General features: G+C 43.9%; 1 protein-coding gene across 4 annotated transcripts in view; it reads left to right on the forward strand.

Moving 5' to 3' along the window:
- LOC140730890 (catechol O-methyltransferase-like) overlaps positions 1-21,061 on the forward strand; it is a 250,646-nt gene that overhangs the window by 23,704 nt on the left and 205,881 nt on the right. For 2 of the 4 annotated variants that reach the window (XM_073051904.1, XM_073051903.1), the window contains exon 2: positions 20,625-20,907. In XM_073051904.1, the coding sequence (XP_072908005.1) occupies positions 20,625-20,907 (283 nt within the window). Of the gene's footprint in view, positions 1-9,708; positions 9,861-20,624; positions 20,908-21,061 lie in introns of those variants that run through there. The other 2 variants (XM_073051905.1, XM_073051902.1) reach the window with 2 other exon arrangements.

A 21,061-nucleotide genomic window follows, 5' to 3' on the forward strand; every position in this document is an offset into this window, starting at 1 on the left:
GGGAGACACACTTTGAGAGACACACTGAGAGGGACACACTTTGGGAGAGACTCACATTTGGGAGACACACTGAGAGACACACTTTGGGAGACACTTTGAGAGACACACTTTGAGAGAGACACACTTTGGGAGACACGCTTTGGGAGGCACACACTGAGAGAGACACACTTTGGGAGAGACACTTTGGGAAAGACACAATTTAGGAGACACACTTAGGGAGGAACACTTTGAGAGAGACTCACTGAGAGAGACACACTACAGGAGAGACACTCTTTGGGAGACACATTGGGAGAGACACACTGAGAGAAACACACTTTGAGAGAGACACACTTTGGGAGACACACTGAGAGACACACTTTGAGAGAGACACACTGAGAGAAACACACTTTGAGAGAGACACACTTTGGGAGAGACACACACTTTGGGAGACACATTGGGAGAGACACACTGAGAGAAACACACTTTGAGAGAGACACACTTTGGGAGAGACTCACATTTGGGAGACACACTGAGAGACACACTTTGGGAGACACGCTTTGGGAGGCACACACTGAGAGAGACACACTTTGGGAGAGACACTTTGGGAAAGACACAATTTAGGAGACACACTTAGGGAGGAACACTTTGAGAGAGACTCACTGAGAGAGACACACTACAGGAGAGACACTCTTTGGGAGACACATTGGGAGAGACACACTGAGAGAAACACACTTTGAGAGAGACACACTTTGGGAGACACACTGAGAGACACACTTTGAGAGAGACACACTGAGAGAAACACACTTTGAGAGAGACACACTTTGGGAGAGACACACACTTTGGGAGACACATTGGGAGAGACACACTGAGAGAAACACACTTTGAGAGAGACACACTTTGGGAGAAACAATTTGGGGGAGACACACTGAGAGACGCACTTTGAGAGAGACACACTGAGAGACATTCACTTTGAGAGAGACACACATTGGGAGAGACACACTGAGAGAAACACACTTTGAGAGAGACACACTTTGGGAGAGACTCACTTTGGGAGAAACACTGAGAGACACACTTTGAGAGAGACACACTGAGAGACATACACTTTGGGAGACACACATTGGGAGAGACACACTGAGAGAAACACACTTTGAGAGAGACACACTTTGGGAGAGACTCACTTTGGGAGACTCAAAGAGTGACACAATTTGGGAGAAACACACTGACAGACACACTTTGGGAGAGACAGAAGTTGAGAGAGACACACTTTGGGAGACACGCTTTGGGAGAGACACACTTTGGGAGACACACTTTCGGAGACACACTTTGTGAGAGACAGACTTTGGGAGACACACTTTGAGAGACACACTGAGAGAAACACACTTTGGGAGACACACTTTGAGAGAGACTCACTTTGGGAGACACACACTTTGGGAGAGACACACTTTGGGAGAGACTCACTGAGAGAGACACACTTTGGGAGACACACTTTGGGAGAGACTCACTGAGAGAGACACACTGAGAGACACACACTTTGGGAGAGACACACTGAGAGACACACTTTGGGAGAGACACACTGAGAGAGACACACTTTGAGAGAGACACACTTTGGGAGAGACTCACTGAGAGAGACACACTGAGAGACACACTTTGGGAGAGACACACTGAGAGAGACACACTTTGAGAGAGACACACTTTGGGAGACACTTTGGGAGAGACGCACTGAGAGACACACACTTTGGGAGACACACTTTGGGAGAGACACACTGAGAGAAACACACTTTGAGAGAGACACACTTTGAGAGACACACACTGGGAGACACACTGAGAGAGACACACTTTGGGAGACACACTTTGTCTGCGAAACACTTTGGGAGACACACTTTGAGAGACACACTGAGAGAGACACACTTTGGGAGACACACTTTGAGAGACACACTTTGGGAGGCACACACTGAGAGAGACACACTTTGGGAGACACACTTTGGGAGGCACACACTGAGAGAGACACACTTTGGGAGACACACTTTGAGAGACACACTGAGAGGGACACACTTTGGGAGACACACTTTGAGCGAGACACACTTTGGGAGACAGACTGAGAGAGACACACTTTGGGGGACACACTTTGAGAGAGACACACACTTTGGGAGAGTCACACTTTGGGAGAGACACACTGAGAGAGGCACACTTTGGGAGAGACACACTTTGAGAGAGACACACTGAGAGACACACTTTGGGAGACACGCTTTGAGAGAAACACACTTTGGGAGACACACTTTGAGAGAGATACTTTGGGAGAGACTCACTTTGGGAGACACACACTGAGAGAGACACACTTTGAGAGAGACACACACTTTGGGAGACACACACTGAGAGAGACACACTTTGAGAGACACACTTTGGGAGACACACTGAGAGAGACACACTTTGGGAGAGACACTTTGTCAGCGAAACACTTTGGGAGACAGACTTTGAGAGACACACTGAGTGGGACGCACTTTGTGAGACACACTTTGAGAGACACACTTTGGGAGGCACACACTGAAGCAGACACACTTTGGGAGACACACTTTGAGAGACACACTGAGAGAAACACATTTGGGAGACACACTTTGGGAGGCACACGGAGAGAGACACACTTTGAGAGACACACTGAGAGAGACACACTTTGGGAGACACACTTTGTCTGCGAAACACTTTGGGAGACACACTTTGAGAGACACACTGAGAGAGACACACTTTGGGAGACACACTTTGAGAGACACACTTTGGGAGGCACACACTGAGAGAGACACACTTTGGGAGACACACTTTGAGAGACACACTTTGGGAGACACACTTTGAGAGACACACTTTGGGAGACACGCTTTGAGAGAGACACACTTTGGGAGACACACTTTGAGAGACACACTTTGGGAGACACGCTTTGAGAGAGACACTTTGAGAGACACGCTTTGAGAGAGACACACTTTGAGAGAGACACACTTTGGGAGGCACACACTGAGAGAGACACACTTTGGGAGACACACTTTGAGAGACACACTGAGAGGGACACACTTTGGGAGAGACTCACATTTGGGAGACACACTGAGAGACACACTTTGGGAGACACTTTGAGAGACACACTTTGAGAGAGACACACTTTGGGAGACACGCTTTGGGAGGCACACACTGAGAGAGACACACTTTGGGAGAGACACTTTGGGAAAGACACAATTTAGGAGACACACTTAGGGAGGAACACTTTGAGAGAGACTCACTGAGAGAGACACACTACAGGAGAGACACTCTTTGGGAGACACATTGGGAGAGACACACTGAGAGAAACACACTTTGAGAGAGACACACTTTGGGAGACACACTGAGAGACACACTTTGAGAGAGACACACTGAGAGAAACACACTTTGAGAGAGACACACTTTGGGAGAGACACACACTTTGGGAGACACATTGGGAGAGACACACTGAGAGAAACACACTTTGAGAGAGACACACTTTGGGAGAAACAATTTGGGGGAGACACACTGAGAGACGCACTTTGAGAGAGACACACTGAGAGACATACACTTTGGGAGACACACATTGGGAGAGACACACTGAGAGAAACACACTTTGAGAGAGACACACTTTGGGAGAGACTCACTTTGGGAGAAACACTGAGAGACACACTTTGAGAGAGACACACTGAGAGACATACACTTTGGGAGACACACATTGGGAGAGACACACTGAGAGAAACACACTTTGAGAGAGACACACTTTGGGAGAGACTCACTTTGGGAGACTCAAAGAGTGACACAATTTGGGAGAAACACACTGACAGACACACTTTGGGAGAGACAGAAGTTGAGAGAGACACACTTTGGGAGACACGCTTTGGGAGAGACACACTTTGGGAGACACACTTTCGGAGACACACTTTGTGAGAGACAGACTTTGGGAGACACACTTTGAGAGACACACTGAGAGAAACACACTTTGGGAGACACACTTTGAGAGAGACTCACTTTGGGAGACACACACTTTGGGAGAGACACACTTTGGGAGAGACTCACTGAGAGAGACACACTGAGAGACACACACTTTGGGAGAGACACACTGAGAGACACACTTTGGGAGAGACACACTGAGAGAGACACACTTTGAGAGAGACACACTTTGGGAGAGACTCACTGAGAGAGACACACTGAGAGACACACTTTGGGAGAGACACACTGAGAGAGACACACTTTGAGAGAGACACACTTTGGGAGACACTTTGGGAGAGACGCACTGAGAGACACACACTTTGGGAGACACACTTTGGGAGAGACACACTGAGAGAAACACACTTTGAGAGAGACACACTTTGAGGGACACACACTGGGAGACACACTGAGAGAGACACACTTTGGGAGACACACTTTGTCTGCGAAACACTTTGGGAGACACACTTTGAGAGACACACTGAGAGAGACACACTTTGGGAGACACACTTTGAGAGACACACTTTGGGAGGCACACACTGAGAGAGACACACTTTGGGAGACACACTTTGGGAGGCACACACTGAGAGAGACACACTTTGGGAGACACACTTTGAGAGACACACTGAGAGGGACACACTTTGGGAGACACACTTTGAGCGAGACAAACTTTGGGAGACAGACTGAGAAAGACACACTTTGGGGGACACACTTTGAGAGAGACACACACTTTGGGAGAGTCACACTTTGGGAGAGACACACTGAGAGAGGCACACTTTGGGAGAGACACACTTTGAGAGAGACACACTGAGAGACACACTTTGAGAGAGACACACTGAGAGACACACTTTGGGAGACACGCTTTGAGAGAAACACACTTTGGGAGACACACTTTGAGAGAGATACTTTGGGAGAGACTCACTTTGGGAGACACACACTGAGAGACACACTTTGAGAGAGACACACTGAGAGACACACTTTGGGAGACACGCTTTGAGAGAAACACACTTTGGGAGACACACTTTGAGAGAGATACTTTGGGAGAGACTCACTTTGGGAGACACACACTGAGAGAGACACACTTTGAGAGAGACACACACTTTGGGAGACACACACTGAGAGAGACACACTTTGAGAGACACACTTTGGGAGACACACTGAGAGAGACACACTTTGGGAGAGACACTTTGTCAGCGAAACACTTTGGGAGACAGACTTTGAGAGACACACTGAGTGGGACGCACTTTGTGAGACACACTTTGAGAGACACACTTTGGGAGGCACACACTGAAGCAGACACACTTTGGGAGACACACTTTGAGAGACACACTGAGAGAAACACATTTGGGAGACACACTTTGGGAGGCACACGGAGAGAGACACACTTTGAGAGACACACTGAGAGAGACACACTTTGGGAGACACACTTTGTCTGCGAAACACTGGGAGACACACTTTGAGAGACACACTGAGAGAGACACACTTTGGGAGACACACTTTGAGAGACACACTTTGGGAGGCACACACTGAGAGAGACACACTTTGGGAGACACACTTTGGGAGGCACACACTGAGAGAGACACACTTTGGGAGACACACTTTGAGAGACACACTGAGAGGGACACACTTTGGGAGACACACTTTGAGCGAGACACACTTTGGGAGAGACTCCCTTTGGGAGACAGACTGAGAGAGACACACTTTGGGGGACACACTTTGAGAGAGACACACACTTTGGGAGAGTCACACTTTGGGAGAGACACACTGAGAGAGGCACACTTTGGGAGAGACACACTTTGAGAGAGACACACTGAGAGACACACTTTGGGAGACACGCTTTGAGAGAAACACACTTTGGGAGACACACACAGAGAGAGACACACTTTGAGAGAGACACACACTTTGGGAGACACACTTTGAGAGACACACTTTGGGAGACACACTTTGGGAGACACACTGAGAGAGACACACTTTGGGAGAGACAATTTGTCAGCGAAACACTTTGGGAGACAGACTTTGAGAGACACACTGAGTGGGACGCACTTTGTGAGACACACTTTGAGAGACACACTTTGGGAGGCACACACTGAGACAGACACACTTTGGGAGACACACTTTGTGAGAGACAGACTTTGGGAGACACACTTTGAGAGACACACTGAGAGAAACACATTTGGGAGACACACTTTGGGAGGCACACGGAGAGAGACACACTTTGAGAGACACACTGAGAGAGACACACTTTGAGAGACACACAGTTGGAGACACACTGAGAGAGACACACTTTGGGAGACACACACTGAGAGAGACACACTTTGGGAGACACACTTTGGGAGACACACTGAGAGAGACACACTTTGGCAGAGACACTTTCTGAGAGATACACTTTGGGAGACACACTTTGAGAGACACTGAGAGAAACACACTTTGGGAGACACATGGAGAGAGACACTGAGAGAAACACACTTTGAGAGACACACTTTGGGAGAGACTCACATTTGGGAGACACTTTGAGAGACACACTTTGAGAGAGACACACTTTGGGAGACACGCTTTGGGAAAGACACAATTTAGGAGACACACTTAGGGAGGAACACTTTGGGAGAGACTCACTGAGAGAGACACACTACAGGAGAGACACTCTTTGGGAGACACATTGGGAGAGACACACTGAGAGAAACACACTTTGAGAGAGACACACTTTGGGAGAGACACACACTTTGGGAGACACATTGGGAGAGACACACTGAGAGAAACACACTTTGAGAGAGACACACTTTGGGAGAAACAATTTGGGGGAGACACACTTTGGGAGAGACACACACTTTGGGAGACACATTGGGAGAGACACACTGAGAGAAACACACTTTGAGAGAGACACACTTTGGGAGACACAATTTGGGAGAGACACACTGAGAGACACACTTTGAGAGAGACACACTGAGAGACATACACTTTGAGAGAGACACACTTTGGGAGACACAATTTGGGGGAGACACACTTTGGGAGACACACTTTGAGACACACTGAGAGACACACTGAGAGACACAATTTGGGAGAGACACACTGAGAGACGCACTTTGAGAGAGACACACTGAGAGACATACACTTTGGGAGACACACATTGGGAGAGACACTGAGAGAAACACACTTTGAGAGAGACACACTTTGGGAGAGACTCACTTTGGGAGACTCAAAGAGTGACACAATTTGGGAGAAACACACTGACAGACACACTTTGGGAGAGACAGAAGTTGAGAGAGACACACTTTGGGAGACACGCTTTGGGAGAGACACACTTTGGGAGACACACTTTCGGAGACACACTTTGTGAGAGACAGACTTTGGGAGACACACTTTGAGAGACACACTGAGAGAAACACACTTTGGGAGACACACTTTGAGAGAGACTCACTTTGGGAGACACACTTTGGGAGAGACTCACTGAGAGAGACACACTTTGGGAGACACACTTTGGGAGAGACTCACTGAGAGAGACACACTGAGAGACACACACTTTGGGAGAGACACACTGAGAGACACACTTTGTGAGAGACACACTGAGAGAGACACACTTTGAGAGAGACACACTTTGGGAGAGACTCACTGAGAGAGACACACTGAGAGACACACTTTGGGAGAGACACCTGAGAGACACACTTTGTGAGAGACACACAGAGAGACACACTTTGAGAGAGACACACTTTGGGAGACACTTTGGGAGAGACGCACTGAGAGAGAGACACACTTTGGGAGACACACTTTGGGAGAGACTCACTGAGAGAGACACACTGAGAGACACACTTTGGGAGAGACACACTGAGAGAGACACACTTTGAGAGAGACACACTTTGGGAGACACTTTGGGAGAGACGCACTGAGAGACACACACTTTGAGAGAGACACACTTTGAGAGACACACACTGGGAGACACACTGAGAGAGACACACTTTGGGAGACACACACTGAGAGAGACACACTTTGAGAAACACACTTTGGGAGACACACTGAGAGAGACACACTTTGGGAGACACACTTTGTCTGCGAAACACTTTGGGAGACACACTTTGAGAGACACACTGAGAGAGACACACTTTGGGAGACACACTTTGAGAGACACACTTTGGGAGGCACACACTGAGAGAGACACACTTTGGGAGACACACTTTGGGAGGCACACACTGAGAGAGACACACTTTGGGAGACACACTTTGAGAGAGACACACTTTGAGAGAGACACACTTTGGGAGACACACTTTGGGAGGCACACTTTGGGAGGCACACACTGAGAGAGACACACTTTGGGAGACACACTTTGGGAGGCACACACTGAGAGAGACACACTTTGGGAGACACACTTTGGGAGGCACACACTGAGAGAGACACACTTTGGGAGACACACTTTGAGAGACACACTGAGAGGGACACACTTTGGGAGACACACTTTGAGCGAGACACACTTTGGGAGACAGACTGAGAGAGACACACTTTGGGGGACACACTTTGAGAGAGACACACACTTTGGGAGAGTCACACTTTGGGAGAGACACACTGAGAGAGGCACACTTTGGGAGAGACACACTTTGAGAGAGACACACTGAGAGACACACTTTGAGAGAGACACACTTTGGGAGACACGCTTTGAGAGAAACACACTTTGGGAGACACACTTTGAGAGAGATACTTTGGGAGAGACTCACTTTGGGAGACACACACTGAGAGACACACTTTGAGAGAGACACACTGAGAGACACACTTTGGGAGACACGCTTTGAGAGAGATACTTTGGGAGAGACTCACTTTGGGAGACACACACTGAGAGAGACACACTTTGAGAGAGACACACACTTTGGGAGACACACACTGAGAGAGACACACTTTGAGAGACACACTTTGGGAGACACACTGAGAGAGACACACTTTGGGAGAGACACTTTGTCAGCGAAACACTTTGGGAGACAGACTTTGAGAGACACACTGAGTGGGACGCACTTTGTGAGACACACTTTGAGAGACTCACTTTGGGAGGCACACACTGAAGCAGACACACTTTGGGAGACACACTTTGTGAGAGACAGACTTTGGGAGACACACTGAGAGAAACACATTTGGGAGACACACTTTGGGAGGCACACGGAGAGAGACACACTTTGAGAGACACACAGTTGGAGACACACTGAGAGAGACACACTTTGGGAGACACACACTGAGAGAGACACACTTTGGGAGACACACTGAGAGAAACACACTTTGGGAGACACGCTTTGAGAGAGACACTTTGGGAGACACACTTTGAGAGAGACACTTTGAGAGACACGCTTTGAGAGAGACACTTTGGGAGACACACTTTGAGAGACACGCTTTGAGAGAGACACACTTTGGGAGACACGCTTTGAGAGAGACACTTTGGGAGACACACTTTGAGAGAGACACTTTGAGAGACACGCTTTGAGAGAGACACTTTGGGAGACACACTTTGAGAGACACGCTTTGAGAGAGACACACTTTGGGAGACACACTTTTGTGGAGTCTCATTGTGTTTAGACCGCGGAGTTGTTAGTGAGAGTGAAGAGCGCAAGCTTCGATCGAACCCAAAAGGGAGTGGGCAGTTGATAACGCTGTGCATTTTGGAGGTGACTGGCAAATGTGGATTTTGGTGTGTGGTGACCAGTCCTGGAAACGGGGCTTCTGCTGTCAGTTCCGCGGTGAAATTCTCACTTCGTGCGGACTCTTCGAAACGCAACGCATCGTGAACTCGCTTCCGCTGCGAAGGTACGGTGGCCCGTTTGGCATTTCCAAACTGTGCATTTTGAAGATCGTCACTTCGGTACACGTCGATGCTAAAAGTCTTTCCTGTCAATCTCTCCGTGAATCCCTTCAAACTTTCTGAACTGGCATTCTGAGACTGTGCTTCGGTAAGACTCTGTTAAGAATCGTTTCTGAGTTTAACTGTGTGGGAGCTATAGACGCACAGCGCCGTTAACTTCGTTTTAAGTTAAGTGCAGGAGGGAGTGGGATGAAGCTGAAAGCCAGAAAGGTGATTGGCAAAAGGGATACAGAGCTGGAGAAGGGAAAGGATCATGGGACGGGAGGCCTAGCGAAAAAGAAAGGGGGAGGGGAAGCACTAGAGGGCAAGAAGTGATTGTGAGAGGGGCAGAGAGAGAGAAAAGAAGAAAAAAGTGAGGGGGGATAATAAATAAATAAGGGATGGGGTAAGAAGGGGGGGGGGCATTAACGGAAGTTTGAGAAATCAATGTTCATGCCATCAGGTTGGAGGCTACCCAGACAGAATATAAGGTGTTGCTACTCCAACCTGAGTGTGGCTTCATCTTGACAGTCGAAGAGGCCATGGATTGACATATCAGAGTGGGAATGGGACGTGGAATTAAAATGTGTGGGCACCAGGAGGTCCTGCTTTCTCTGGCGGACAGAGTGTAGGTGTTCAGAGAAATGGTTTCCCTGTCTGCGCCAGGTCTCACTAATATATAAAAGGCGTTGGTACCGGCCTGGCGGCCTTTTCCATTAATGTTGGATTGTTCGATGATGATTTTAAGCTTTAATACTCAATATAGTTTTGCATTTAATATACAAGTTTGGACATATATTTACTTATTTTTTTCCTTGACTTGTAAGTGTCTAGCAGTAGTCGTAACAAATTATGAGGAAATCTGCAAATGCTGGAAATTCAAGCAACACACACAAAATGCTGGTGGAATGCAGCAAGCCAGGTAGCATCTATAGGAAGAAGTACAGTCGACGTTTCGGGCCGAGACCCTTCGTGAGGACTAACGGAAAGAAGAGATAGTAAGAGATTTGAAAGTGGGAGGGAGAGGGGGAGATCTGAAATGATAGGAGAAGACAGTAGGGAGAGGGATGAAGCTAAGAGCTGGAAAGTTGATTGGTGAAAGGGATACAGAGCTGGAGGAGGGAAAGGATCATGGGACGGGAGGCCAAGGGAGAAAGAAAGGGGGAGGGGAGCACCAGAAGGCGATGGAGAGCAGGCAAGGAGTGATTGTGAAAGGGGCAGAGAGAGAGAAAAGAAGAAAAAAATATGGAAAATAAATAAATAGATAGATAGATAGATAGATAAATAAATAATAAGGAAGGAAGGGACAATTAGTGAAGTCATGGAACCTATACAGATTGAAGAGGAGGAGATGCTTGCTATCCTGATGCAAATCAGAGTAGATAAATCCCCAGGACCTGACAGGGTATTCCCTCGGACCTTGAAGGAGACTAGTGTTGAAATTGCAGGGGCCCTGTCAGAAATATTTAGAATGTGGGTATCTACGGGTGAGGTGCCGGAGGATTAGAGGATAGGTTGTTATTCCGTTGTTTAAAAAAGGCTCTAAAAGTAATCTGGGAAATTAAAGGCCAGTAAGTTTGACATTGGTAGTAGGTAAATTATTGGAAGGAGTACTAAGAGATAGGATCTACAAGTATTTAGATAGACAGGAACTTATTAGGGAGAGTCAACACAGCTTTGTGCGTGGTAGGTCATGTTTAACAAATCTATTAGAGTTTTTCAAGGAGGTTACCAGGAAAGTGGTTGAAGGGAAGGCAGTGGATGTTGTCTACCTGGACTTCAGTAAGGCCTTTGACAAGGTCCCACATGGGAGGTTAGTTAGGAAGATTCAGTCGCTAGGTGAGATAGTAAATTGGATTAGACATTGGCTCAATGGGAGAATTCAGAGAGTGGTAGTGGAGGATTGCTTCTCTGAGTCGAGGCCTGTAACTAATGGTGTGCCACAGGGATCAGTGCTGGGTCCATTGTTATTTGTCATCTATATCAATGATCTGGATGATAATGTGGTAAACTGGATCAGCAAATTTGCTGATGATACAAAGATTGGAGGTGTAGTGGACAGTGAGGAAGGTTTCCAAAGCTTGCAGAGGAATTTGGACCAGCTAGGAAAATGGGCTGAAAAATGGCAGATGGAGTTTAATACAGGCAAGTGTGAGGTATTAGACTTTGGAAGGAAAAACCAAGGTAAACATACAAGGTAAATGGTAGGGCACTGAGGAATGCAGTAGAACAGAGGGATCTGGGAATACAGATACAAGCTTCCCTAAAAGTGGCGTCACAGGTAGATAGACTAGTAAAGAGAGCTTTTGGTACATTGGCCTTTATAAATCAAAGTATAGAGTATAAAAGTTGGAATGTTACGGTGAGGTTGTATAAGGCATTGGTGAGGCTGAATTTGGAATATTGTGTGCAGTTTTGGTTACCGAATTACAGGAAGGATATTAATAAGGTTGAAAGAGTGCAGAGAAGGTTTACAAGGATGTTGCCAGGACTTGAGAAACTGAGTTACAGAGAAAAGTTGAATAGGTTAGGACTTTATTCCCTGGAGCGTAGGAGAATGAGAGGTGATTTGATAGAGTTATAGAAAATTATCATGGGTAATAGAGAGAGTGAATGCAAGCAGGTTTTTTCCACTGAGGCTAGGGGAGAAAAAACCAGAGATCATAGGTTAAGGGTGAAGGGGGAAAAGTTTAAAGGGAACATTAGGGGGGCTTCTTCACACAGAGAGTGGTGGGAGTGTGGAATGAGCTGCCAGATGAAGTGGTAAATGTGGGCTCACTTTTAACATTTAAGAAAAACTTGGACAGGTACATGAATGAGAGGTGTACGGAGGGATATGGTCCAGGTGCAGGTCGGTGGGACTAGGCAGAAAAATGGTTCGGCACAGCCAAGAAGGGCCAAAAGGTCTGTTTCTGTGCTGTAATGTTCTATGGTTCTATGGATGGGGTAAGAAGGGGAAGAGGGACATTAACGTAAGTTAGGGAAATCAATGTTCATGCCATCAGGTTGGAGGCTACCCAGCCGGTATATAAGGTGTTGTTCCTTCAACCTGAGTGTGGCTTCATCTCAACAGTAGAGGAGGCCATGGATAGACATATCAGAATGGGAATGGGACGCAGAATTAAAATGTGTGGCCACTGGGAGATCCTGCTTTCTCTGGCGGACAGAAATTAAGTGTTCACCGAAGCAGTCTCCTAGTCTGCGTCGGGTCTCACCAATATATAAAAGGTCACACCGGGATCACTGGACACAGTAAACCACACCAGCTGACTCACAGGTGAAGTGTCACCTCACCTGGAAGGACTGTCTGGGGCCCTGAAAGGTGGTGAACGGGATTCCACCACCAAGCACATCTTTCCCTCCCTCCCTCTTCCTGCTTTCCGCAGGGATCACTCCCTACGCAACTCCCTTGTCCATTCGTACCCCCCATTCCTTCCCACCGATCTCCCTCCTGGCACTTATCCTTGTAAGTGGACCAAGTGCTACACCTGCCCTTACACTTCCTCCCTCACCACCATTCAGGGCCCCAGATAGTCCTTCCAGGTGAGACGACACTTCACCTGTGAGTTGGCTGGTGTGATATACTGCGTCCGGTGCTCCCAGTGCAGCCTTCTATATATTGGTGAGACCCGACGCAGACAGGGAGACCGTTTCGCTGAACACCTACGCTCTGTCTGCCAGATAAAACAGTATCTCCCAGTGGCCACGCATTTTAATTCCATATCCTATTCCCATTCTGATATGTCTATCCATGGCCTCCTCTACTGTCAAGATGAAGCCACACTCAGGTTGGAAGAACAACATCTGATATTCCGTCTGGGTAGCCTCCAACCTGATGGCATGAACATTGATTTCTCTAACTTCCATTAATGCCCCCCTCCCCTCTTACCCCATCCTTTATTTATTTATTATCCCCCCCTTTTTCTTCTTTTCTGTCTCTGTCCCTCGCACAATCACTCCTTGCCCTCTGGTGCTCCCCTCCCCCTTTCTTTCTCCCTAGGCCTCCTGTCCCATACTCCCATCCCATCCCTTCTCCATCTCTGTATCCCTTTTGCCATTCAACTTTCCAGCTCTTAGCTTCACCCCTCCCCCTCCTGTCTTCTATCTTTTCGGATCTCCCCCTCCCACTTTCAAATCTCTTACTATCTCTTCTTTCAGTTAGTCCTCACGAAGGGTCTCAGCCCGAAACGTCGACTGTGCTTCTCCTTATAGATGCCTGGCCTGCTGCATTCCACCAGCATTTTCTCTGTGTTGTTTGTAACATATTAGTTGATTGGAGTTATCTATTTTTGAACATATGATTAACTTATTTTAAATGAATTTAAGGTGGCCATTGTTAATTGGGTTTTAACCTCTGTTAGACATAATTTCAAAATATTTGAAATTGTTTATTTCTTCATGTATTATTTTGTCTTTAGTCAGTAGTGTTAACGTATAACTTTGTAAGAAGAGTCTGCCAATCAGAGACGGGGATAAGGGATAGTACGTACTGTAGCATGCTGTCTGCCTATTGGATGGTTTTTGGGTCCTGGGGAGAGGGGGCGGGGCTATTAGATTAGGTGTTTTTCGACTGGGCAGTCCTGAGAGGTTTTCCTGTCTATCATGTTGCTTTTTTCCTCTCTGATCAAGTCCATGCTTTGTTCTCCCCTGAGGGTTTGGTCTGCACCTGTGCAATAGCTTACTTTACAAATTCTTAATTTAAAGGCTTATTATGGATATTAATAAAATTAATATAATATCTTGGAATCTGAACGGCATGAACCAACCTATCAAGCAGAGAAAGATCTTTAAGAAATTAAAAACACTTTGAGCTGATATTATTTTTGCGCAGGAGACTCATATCTGTAGGGAGGATGAAAATCGTTTTTTTAAATTTTGGAGGGATTCTCAATTTTAGTCTTTATCAGTAACTAAAATTAGAGGGGTACCTATTTTTATTAATTCTAAAATCCCTTTCATATATTTTAATACTGTTACTGATTCAATTGGAAGATACGTAATTGTTACTGGTTTATGTGGTCAAAAGGTGGCTCTGGTGTGTGTTTATGCACCTAATTTAGATAGCCCTGAATTTTTTAAGAAGCTATTTTCTGTGCTGCCGAATTTAAATGAATACAAGTTGATTATGGGCGGTGACTTTAACTGCTGTCTTAATCCTTCGATTGATAGGTCATCAACCAATCCGTTGCTACCTGATAAGGCTGTGACCTGTATTAATTCTTTTTTATTAGAATACAGTTTGGTTGATATCTGGAGATTTATGCATCCTAAAGATAGGGATTTTTCTTTTTTTCACATGTATATCATAAATACTCAAGAATTGATTATTTTTTGCTGGAGACGCGATTGGTGCCCTTTGTTGCCGACTATGCATATGATTTCATCACGTTGTCGGACCATGCACCTGTGAAATTAACATTGAAGTTCCCTGACAATATACTGAATGCATCTCAGTGGAGGTTTAATGCTACATTGCTGCAGGATTCAGCTTTTGTAAGTTTTATTAAAGAGCAAATTTCTCTATTTTTTGAATTAAATACAACTGAGGGAATGTGAAATTTGGTTAATTGGGATACGATGAAATCTTTTCTCAGGGGACAGATTATTTCTTATTTAGTAGGTTTAAGAAGGAAAACCAAAGCGGAACTTCTAGTGATTACTAACAGGATTAAAGAAATAGATAAAGTTTATTCAGTAACACCTAGTGAAGATCTGTATAAGGAAAGTGTGGAACTTCAAACACAGCATGATCTGCTTTTAACTTTTCTATTGAGCAGTAACTTCTTAAATCTAAAAGTCAATTTTATATACACTGAGTTAAGTCAGGCAAGTTGTTGGCTGGTCATTTAAAAGCAACTATGGCTAAAAGACAGATTTTGAAAATACGAAGAGCTGATAGAACTGAAACGTCAGATTATCAGGAAATTAACAAGGCACTTCTGGATTTCTACATCAACCTTTATAAATCTGACTTTTCAGACAATACTACTTCTAGGGATAGATTTTTGCAAAAATTGAACATACCTAAAATTTCTATTCAAGATATGAACACATTAGATGTGCCTAGTAAACAAGAGAAAATAGCAAGGTCTATATCCTCTTTTCAATCCGGGACCGGATGGATATACAGTGGAATTTTTAAAGACTTTTACTGAAATACCTAAACCCCATCTATGTCAAATTTTCACTGATTCTATATCCTCTGGGACTCTCCCGAAAACTTTTTATGAGGCATCAATTTCATTAATTCCTAAAAAATAAAAAGATATAGCTGCACGCGCCTCTTTTGGACCAATCTCTTTACTAAATGTGGATTCTAAAATTCTTTCTAAACTATTGGCTAATAGGCTTGAGAATATTTTACCTAAAGTTATTCTTAATGATCAAACTGGATTTATTAAGAATAGATATTCACATTTTAATATTCGGAGATTATTGAACATCATTTACTCCTCTCCATCCAAAAAAACCTGAATGTGTTGTTTCCCTTGACTCAGAGAAAGTCTTATTTGTTTGAGATCTTAGAAAGATTTAATTTCGGTCCGGGTTTCATTTCCTGGATCAAATTGATCTATCAAGCTGCTATGGCTGCGGTTATAACTAACAATGAAAAATCTCCTTATTTTAGACTATACAGAGGTACCTGGCAGGGCTATCCTCTCAGTCCTCTGTTATTTAACTTGGCTTTAGAACCTCTGTTCAGGATTCCAGTAATGTTCAGGGTATTAAGAGAGGGGATAAAGTGCATAAGGTTTTGCTGTATGCAGATGACTTTTGCTGTATGCAGATGACTTGTTAGTCTATATTTCAGATCCTAAGAAATTATTCCTTCTATGTTATCTATATTTTCTGAATTCATTAGTTTTTCTGAATATAAATTAAATTTACACAGAAGTGAATTATTTCCTATTAATAATCACTTGGATCAATACGATCAAATACCTTTTAGTATTGCTAAATTTACTTATCTTGGTATTAAAATTACTAAACATTTTAAGGACATGTATAAATATAATTTTCTCCCATTAATTGATTATATGCAACAAATACTTTCTAAATGGTCTCCTATGTCGCTATCATTAATTGGTTGAATTAATGCTATTAAAATGATAGTTCTACCGAAGTTCTTATATACATTTCAAGCAGTCCCTTCCTTTGTTCCTAAACTGTTTTTTGATAGAATAGACTCTAAAATCTCATCTTATATTTGGAATAATAAAAATCCTAGATTAAGTAAACCGTTACTGCAGGAATCATAAAAGGACAGTGGTATGGCTTTGCCGAATCTTATACTGTACTACTGGTCAATTAATATTCGATACGTTACCTTTTGGATTCATTACTCAGACATACATGGCTGTCCTTTATGGGTCAATTTGGAGAAAAACTCGGTGAAGGGGTATTCTTTTTGCCTCTTTACTGGGAGCTCCTCTTCTCTAAGATTGGTAGATAAGACCTCAATCCCATTATTAAACATACATTAAGAATTTGGTTTCAGATTCGCAGATTTTTTGAGTTAAATAATTTTGTTCTTTCTAGTAAAATCCATCTTAACTATGTTTTTAAACCATCAATTTTAGATCAGGCCTTTTTAATTTGGAAAACCAAAGGAATAATAAACTTTTTCGGATTTGTTTATAGGGGATTCTTTAACGTCTTTCACTCAGTTAGTGGATAAATATGATTTATCTAATGCACACTTTTTTTTTAGATATTTACAAATTTTAGGAATTTTTAACGTATTTTAGCTTCCAAATTACCCATCTGTTTATCCACCTAATATGATAGATACCCTTTTTCAGGTTAAACCACTTCAAAAAGGATTGATAGCTACAATTTATAAATGGTTATTGAATTTATGAATGATATCTAACGATAAAATTGCAGGTGCTCAGAAATTGAAATTTCAAGAGTTACTTTCAGATAATCAATGGAGTAAAATTTTTCATTTGGTAAATACTTCATCTACTTGTGCCCGTCATTCCTTGATACAGTTCAAGGTAGTGCATTGGGCACATACGTCAAAGGATAAATTAGCCCGTAGTTTTCCCAATATCAATCCTATTTGCAATAGATGTAATATCGAGGTGCCACTTTAACTCACATATTTTGGTCTTGCATAAAGGTGGATAATTTTTGGAAAGATGTCTTTAAAACTTTATCAAAAGTCTTGGATCTGGACTTACAACCAAATTTACTTACAGCAATTTTTGGGATTATTCCATTGGAGGCAGGATATATTCCTGTTTCCGCTCAGCAGATGATAGCCTTTTCAACTTTACTGGCAAGGAAAGCCATTTTACTTAAGTGGAAGGATCCTAATCCACGTACTGTATTTTATTGGCTTTCCTCCATGTCCTGTTTAAGTTTAGAGAAAATAAGAAGTCGGACATTTGATACATCATTTAAATTTGAAGAAACCTGGTAACCTTTTATTCAATATTTTCATATGATTTGATTTATTGATTTTTGGACTGACTCTCTTCCAGTTATTTTTCCGAAGTTTTGGATTTGATCAGAAAGTCTTTCTTTTCTTGGCTTTACTCTCAGGATGGACTGCCCAGTCCTTTTTTTCCCCTTTTTGTTTTTGTTTGTAGAGAATAGTGGGGGGTTTTTTCACATAAAAATTTCAAAAAGTCTTTTTTCTCTTCATGAATTGATAAGAAGAGAATTAATTATCTTTTTCCTTATTATACATTTTATATCAGATTAATACTATGCATGATTTTGATAATGTTTATTTCACCTTCTGTATGATTTGTTATTGATATATATATCTGAGATAATTCTCCTCTTGCTTGTATATATGCTCTTTTTAAATCAATAAAAAGATAGAAAAAGAAAGATGATTGATTGAGATACAACACAGAATAGCCTCTTCTGGCCCTTAGAACCACGCCACCAAGCAATCCTCTGATTTAATCCTAGCCTAATCACTGGCCAAATTACAAAGACCAGTTAACCTACCAACCAGTATGTCTTTCGGCTGTGGAAGGAAACCAGAGCACCCGGAGGAAGCCCATGCAGTCACAGGGAGAACATGCAAACTCCTTACGGGCAGCGTGGAAATTGAACTTGGGTCGCCTATACTGCAAAGAATTGTGCTGCCGTGCCACCCTTATAAGACCATAAGACACAGGAGTAGAATTAGACTATTTGGCCCATCGAGTCTGCTCCACCTTTCCATCTTGGCTGATTTATTATCCCTCTCAACCCCATCCTACTGCCTTCTATCCCATAATCTATGATGCCCTTACCATCGAAAACCTATCAGCCTCCGCTTTAAATATACCCAATGAATTGGCCTCCACAGCCACCTGTGGCAATAAATTACACAGATTCCCCACCCTCTGGCTAAAGAAATTCTTCCTCATCTCTGATCTAAAGCGATTTTGAGGCTGTGCTGTCTGATCTTAGAGTCTCCTATTATTGGAAATATCCTCTCCACATCCACTCCAATTATGATGGCTAACTCTCTTCTTTAGATTTTATACCAACAGCTAGCATGCATGCTCAGTTAGTAATATGTAATCCAAATGGATAGCTGGCACTAGAGAGGCCTCACTTGAGTATTATGAGAAGTTTTGGGACCCTTATTTAAGAAAGATTGTGCTGACAGTGTGAGCCATGTTGTATTATGTGGGCAATCATGGTCTTTCCATGAATATGATAGTTCTTTCTACAGAACTGGTTTGCCATTGCCTTCTTCTGGGCAGTGACTTTACTAGAAGGGTGACCCCAGCCATTATCAATGCTCTTCAGCAACCCCGATTCAGTTTCTGCTGCTGCCTGTAAGGAGTTTGTACGTTCTCCCCCTGACCACGTTTCTTCCGGGTGCTCTGGTTTCCTCCCACATTCCAAAGACATACTGGCTGGTAGGTTAATCGGTCACTGTAAATCATCCTGTGATTAGGTTAGGGTTAAATCAGGGGTTGGTGGGTGGCTGGAAGGACCCGTTTCCCACTGTATCTCAGTAAATAAATCAGAATCAGATTTAATATCACCAGCATATGCCATGAAATTTGTTAACTTTGTGGCAGCCTGAAGACACACACTCAACGATTCAGGAACAGCTTCTTCCCCTCTTTCATCTGATTTTGAATGGACATTGAACCCATGAACACACCTCACTGCTTTATTTTATTTCTATTTTTGCACTACTTATTTAATTTAACTATTTAATATATACATTATACAATTCACATTTTTTCTATTATTATGTATTACATTGTACTGCTGCCACCAAGTTAACAAATTTCACGGCATATACCAGTGATATTAAACCTGATTCTGTCCTTGGAAGTTGTGAATGCTGAGAACATTAAAAATATTTGAGGCTGAGATAGATAGATTTTTGGAATAATGGGGAATCAAGGATTAGGGGCTCAAACGTGGCTGCTGCCTCAGTCAGAATAGCTCTCTACCCCTCTCACAATCACTCCTTGCCTGCTCTCCATCTCCTTCTGGTGCTCCCCTCCCCCTTTCTTTCTCCTTAGGCCTCCCGTCCCATGATCCTTTCCCTTCTCCAGCTCTGTATCCCTTTTGCCAATCATCTTCCCAGCTCTTAGGTTCACCCCTCCCCTCCTGTCTTGTCCTATCATTTTGCATTTCCCCCTCCCCCTCCTACTTTCAAATTTCTTATTATCTTTCCTTTCGGTTAGTCCTGACGAAGGGTCTCGGCCGGAAACGTCGACAGTGCTTCTCCCTATAGATGCTGTCTGGCCTGCTGCGTTCCACCAGCATTTTGTGTGTGTTGCTTGAATTTCCAGCATCTGCAGACTTCCTCGTGTTTGAATGGCAGAGTAAGCTTTTGTTCTTATTTCATGCCTGTTTTTACAAGGCAGCAGATGCATGAGTGTTTTCTTCTCCCTAGATGGAAGTGTACCTTGCAGCCGTCAGCATCTTACTGGCCAGTCTCGTTCTGCTTTTCTTCCTTCTTCCCATCCTGCTTAAACACAACAGCAGAGCAGCAATTTTCTGGCACGCTGTCCTGGAAAAGAAGATGGCAGAGCTTATAACTGGAACGAGCAGAGAGAGCAGAATTTTAGAATACGTGTTGCGAAATGCTGTGCGAGGTGATGCAAAGAGTGTGGTGAACAGCATCGACAACTACTGCAGGGAGAAGGAGTGGGCAATGAACGTAGGGGATGAGAAAGGTAAGCTTTTTTATATTTAACAACATGTCATGGTTACATATAACAATATTGAATGCATTATTTTGGTATGAAGTCCTTGTCATCTGGCTCTTTGGCACAGCCCAAACCCCAAAGTTACTTAGAGACTCAATATCTAGCATCTCAGGTAACGAGC

Source organism: Hemitrygon akajei, chromosome 7 (assembly GCF_048418815.1).
Source record: "Hemitrygon akajei chromosome 7, sHemAka1.3, whole genome shotgun sequence".
Classification (NCBI taxonomy): domain Eukaryota; kingdom Metazoa; phylum Chordata; class Chondrichthyes; order Myliobatiformes; family Dasyatidae; genus Hemitrygon; species Hemitrygon akajei.